The 5,474-nt window shown below is 41.0% G+C and overlaps 1 protein-coding gene across 1 annotated transcript; it reads left to right on the forward strand.

Annotated features, from left to right (window-relative positions):
• The first annotated feature begins 1,962 nt into the window (after positions 1–1,962).
• Positions 1,963–2,925, forward strand: LOC115091653 (olfactory receptor 52K1-like). The gene has a single exon (XM_029601814.1). It carries the CDS (start codon positions 1,963–1,965, stop codon positions 2,923–2,925), a length of 963 nt encoding a protein of 320 aa, XP_029457674.1.
• Positions 2,926–5,474: the final 2,549 nt, after the last annotated feature.

Raw genomic sequence — 5,474 nt, forward strand, 5'->3', positions numbered from 1 at the left:
CATTAAAATCATCCATTGTACCTGAAGACTGGAGGGAGGCCTGTAAACCCAATATTTAAAAAGGGCTCCAGGAGTGATCCTGGAAACTATAGACCAGTGAGCCTGACTTCAGTGCTAGGAAAAAGAGTGGAAACTATTCTAAAGATCAAAATCGTAGAGCATATAGAAAGACATGGTTTAATGGAACACAGTCAACATGGATTTACCCAAGGGAAGTCTTGCCTAACAAATCTGCATCATTTTTTGAAGGGTTTAATAAACATGTAGGTAAAGGTGAACCAGTAGATTTAGTGTATTTGGATTTTCAGAAGGTGTTTGACAAAGTCCCTCATGAGAGGCTTCTAAGAAAACTAAAAAGTCATGGGATAGGAGATGATGTCCTTTCGTGGATTACAAACTGATTAAAAGACAGGAAACAGAGAGTAGGATTAAATGGTCAATTTTCTCAGTGGAAAAGGGTAAACAGTGGAGTGCCTCAGGGATCTGTACTTGGACCAGTGCTTTTCAATATATATATAAATGATCTGGAAAGGAATACGACGAGTGAGGTTATCAAATTTGCGAATGATACAAAATCATTCAGAGTAGTTAAATCACAAGTGGATTGTGATACTTTACAGGAGGACCTTGCAAGACTGGAAGATTGGTTATCCAAATGGCAGATGAAATTTAATGTGGACAAGTGCAAGGTGTTGCATATAGGGAAAAATAACCTTTTCTGTAGTTACATGATGTTAGGTTCCATATTAGGAGCTACCACCCAGGAAAAAGATCTAGGCATCATAGTGGGTAATACTTTAAAATCGTCGGCTCAGTGTGCTGCAGCAGTCAAAAAAGCAAACAGAATGTTAGGAATTATTAGGAAGGGAATGGTTAATAAAACAGAAAATTTCATAATGCCTCTGTGTCGCTCCTTGGTGAGACCGCACCTTGAATTCTGTGTACAATTTTGGTCACCACATCTCAAAAAAGATAGAGCTGTGTTGGAGAAGGTACAGAGAAAGGCAACCAAAATGATAAAGGGGATGGAACAGCTCCCCTATGAGGAAAGACTGAAGAGGTTAGGGTTGTTCAGCTTGGAGAAGAGATGGCTGAGGAGGGGATATGATAGAGGTCTTTAAGATCATGAGAGGTCTTGAACGAGTAGATGTAACTCGGTCATTTACACTTTCAAATAATAGAACTAGGGGGCATTCCATGAAATTAGCAAGTAGCACATTTAAGACTAATCGGAGAAAATTCTTTTTCACTCAACGCACAATAAAGCTCTGGAATTTGTTGCCAGAGGATGTGGTTAGTGCAGTTGATGTAGCTGGGTTCAAAAAAGGTTTGGATAAGTTCTTGGAGGAGAAGTCCATTAACGGCTGTTAATCAAGTTTACTTAGGGAATAGCCACTGCTATTAATTGCATCAGTAGCATGGGATCTTCTTAGTGTTTGGGTAAATGCCAGGTTCTTGTGGCCTGGTTTTGGCCTCTGTTGGAAACAGGATGCTGGGCTTGATGGACCCTTGGTCTGACCCAGCATGGCAATTTCTTATGTTCTTATGTAGACCTGTCCGCTGCCTGCTGTTGCACTGCTGCTACTTGTCACAGATTGATGGACACTCTAATAACATTAGCACATTTATTTCATAAAATGTAATAACCATTGCAAGTTATGCATTTTTTAAATCTTTTTATCCAAATGTTTACACTTAGCAGAGAACTCCATACATCAATATTTGCCATTGGTTCAAAACATCTATCTATGGTAGTAGGTTATATAATCCTCTGTTTTAGGGCTAATGTTTAATTGGCTATTTTTGAGGGTTATTTATACAGTGTGAGGTGGCTGCAAGTCCACAGATACCCAGTCAATGTATTTATAGAGTACTACTACTGATCATTCTTTGCATTACTTTTTTTTTGTACAGAGCTACTTTTGATATGGATTCGTAATATGGGTCAGACCTCAGAGTACCATGTTGGATCTTAATAATACCAGTATCAACCCTCTGGTCTTCATTCTGGTTGGTTTTCCTGGACTGGAAGCTTTCCACATCTGGATCTCTCTTCCATTTTGTGCAATGTTTGCTATTGCCGTATCAGGAAATGTTATGCTTCTCCTCACTATTAAAACAGAGCAGAGCTTACACAAACCAATGTTTTTCTTTTTGTCTATGCTGGCAGCTACTGATTTTATAATATCTGTCACCATTATGCCCAAAATGCTTAGTCTCTTTTGGTTCAATTCCTCTGAAATTGTTCGTGACTTGTGCCTCCTCCAGATGTTTTTCATCCATACCTTTACTTGTATGGAATCAGGGGTCCTGGTGGCCATGGCCTTTGACCGCTACGTTGCAATCTGCAATCCCCTGAGATATGCCATTGTCTTAACACACATGCTAGTCACCAAGCTAGGTTTGCTCGCTTTCTTTCGAAGTTTGATATTGGTGATCCCCTTCCCTGTTTTGGCTAAACGACTATTATTCTGTGACAGGAATGTAATTTCCCACACGTACTGTGACCATATGGCTGTGGTGAGGCTTGCCTGCGTAGACTTCACCGTGAACAGTATGTATGTACTGATTGTGGCTGTGTCTACTGGGGCGCTGGATATACTGTTCATTGCTTTGTCATACACCTCAATCCTAAGGGCTGTCCTGCGGCTTCCCTCGAAGGAAGCACAACACAAGGCATTCAGCACCTGTACTGCTCATATCCTTGTCATTCTGGTGTTCTACACCCCATGTCTGTTCTCCACACTTACCTACCGCTATGGGCACCATGTGCCTCCAAACTTCCAAATTTTAATGTCCAATCTCTACCTCCTGTTGCCACCCATGTTCAACCCTCTGGTCTATGGAATCAAAGCAAAACTGCTCCGCCAACGGGTGCTTAGCATGTTTTCCAAGAAATGGGTTGTCTCCGAAGATTACACTTGAGCTGTTTAGCTTTCAATAATAGGAACAGCCTCTTCCAAGAAAGCATGTCGTGTGAAATTCGGTAGCAATATAATCAGCAACAAAAACTTACATAACTTTTCCCATCTATGGAGCTGTCGTAATATGTGTCCCATATTTGGGAAAATCAGATTTGCATGTATTGGTATAGTAGTCCTATCGTTTTGGATTAATTACTGCAAATTTTTATGAGTAGGGTTGCCCAAATGTAAGCTCTGCAGATTGTAGCTCATCCTAAATCAGCTCAGCGGCATAGTTAATTTCATGGATTTCCTTACACGGTCATGTTTATCCTATACTTAAGTCCCTTCACTGATACATTTCAAGCTGTTATGTTTGGTTTTTCATATTTTTCGTAAAACTTCTCCTCCTTAGTTCTCAGCATTTCTCTATTATTATGACACTTCAAGGACTTTCCTTTCCTTTCAAATGCAACTTTTCAAAACTCCAGAAAGAGTTAAACTGATTTTGACCCTCACCCTATAGTCTCAGATTATTGGATGATTTTGCCATTTTTTGTAAGCACAGTAAAGCTTGGTTATTTTCTAAAGTGTTTTTATGATCTCTTATTTTAAAATTGTTAACATTGTTTTATTTTATTTGTTGCGTGTGTAATTTTATTTTTTATGTTTGCTTGTATGCACCACTTTGTAACCTTTTGGAAGAGCTGGTTAAGAAATATGGAAATAAATGAATGAATGAAGGAATAAAGAGATAATACTTACTTGACAGTTCACCTGATGCCGTGAGTGTGAAAGGATGCAGGAGAGGAGATCTTTCGGTGCCACCCTTAAATTAGGGATGTACATTCGCTTTAAACAAAATAGATAATGGAAAAGAAATTGTCTACTTCAACTTGTTTCAGGACCACCACGAAGTGAAAGAAAAGGCGAAATTCCATAAAAGTTAGCATTTTGTGAGCACAAAAGACAGAATTTTAAAAGCCCTGCACATATAACAATCGGGGGATATGCACGTAACTGGGCCCCGCGCGTGCTGCGTGCATTTTCGAAAGGGCCCGGCCACGCACGTAACCCCCGATATGCGCACACCTGCCGGGCCAGAAGAAAGGGGCAGGCTGGCAGGAGGGGTCTGGCTGGGGAGGGGTTGGGAGGGGAGGGCGGGCTGGGACAGCGCCATTGGACGCTGTCCCGGGGGAGCCTGTGCCGGCAGCCGGCTGGCTCGGAATCTAGAGCTGCTGCAGAGGAGCTGCGAGGTAAAAATAAAAAGCAATGTAAGAGTTAGGTAGGAGGCAGGGGATCAGGGAGGAGAGGGGAAGAGGCAGTAAGTGTAAGGCTAGGCATAAGAAAAAGGCCAATCGCATTGCCGCGCTTTAATCGAAAAATCACCCCCTGCACACACAAAATGGCGCCCACCTGCACATGCGCACCGAGTGTAAAATGGGGCGTGCACGATATTTTATAACACGCGTGCAGCGACGCGTGCATGTTATAAAATCAGCGTGTCCATGTGCGCGTGCCGGGAACTGCATGCACTTGGATGCACGTGGATGCACGTGGATGCGCACGCCTTTTAAAATCAACCTTTAAGGTAGCAGGAAGGCCAATTGATTGTCAGCATGGAAGGTGAGGTGAAAGAGGCTTTTTTAGCCAAAAGATCTTCCTTCAAAAATTGGAAGAAGGATCCATCTGAAGAAAATAGGGTAATGCATAAATGTTGGCAAGTTAAATGTAAGACATTGGTAAGACAGGCTAAGAGAGAATTTGAAAAGAAGTTGGCCATAGAGGCAAAAACTCATAATAAAAACATTTTAAAATATAGCTGAAGCAGAAAGCCTGAGAGGGAGTTGGTTCTGAGAGAATTCAAAAATGAAATTTCAGAACTATTATAACTATTTAGTAACCTATCATTAAAATAATCATTGTACCTCAAGACAGGAAGGTGGCCAATGTAACCCTGATATTTAAAGAGGGCTTCAGAGGTGATCTGGGAAACTACAGACTGGTACCAAGAAAATCATGGAAAGTGCTGTATAGAATAAAATCACAGAACATTTAGACAGACATGATCTAATGGGACACAGCCAGCAAGGATTTATCCAAGGGAAGTCTTGTATCACAAATCTGCTTCAGTTTTTGAAGGAGTTAATAAACATGTAGATAAAGGTGAACCGGTAGATGTGATGCATTTGGATTTTCAGAAGGCGTTTGACAAAGTTCCTCATGAGAGGCTTCTAAGAAAACTAAAAATTCATGGGATAGGAGGCGATGTCCTTTCTTGGATTACAAACTGATTAAAGACAGGAAACATAGTAGGATTAAATGGTCAATTTTCTCAGTGGAAAAGGGTAAACAGTGGAGTGCCTCAGGGATCTGTACTTGGACCGGTGCTTTTTAATACATTTATAAATGATCTGGAAAAGGTTACGACAAGAGAGGTGATCAAATTTGCAGATGACATAAAATTATTCAGAGTAGTTAAATCACAAGCGGATTGTGATACATTGCAGGCAAAACTTGTGAAACTGGAAGATGGGGCATCCATCTGGCTGATGAAATTGAATCTGGACA

This window comes from Rhinatrema bivittatum, chromosome 5 (assembly GCF_901001135.1).
Source record: "Rhinatrema bivittatum chromosome 5, aRhiBiv1.1, whole genome shotgun sequence".
Classification (NCBI taxonomy): domain Eukaryota; kingdom Metazoa; phylum Chordata; class Amphibia; order Gymnophiona; family Rhinatrematidae; genus Rhinatrema; species Rhinatrema bivittatum.

Excerpts from the sequence above, each read along its gene's own strand:
- LOC115091653 (XM_029601814.1), top strand. The coding sequence starts at position 1,963 with ATGTTGGATCTTAATAATACCAGTATCAACCCTCTGGTCTTCATTCTG.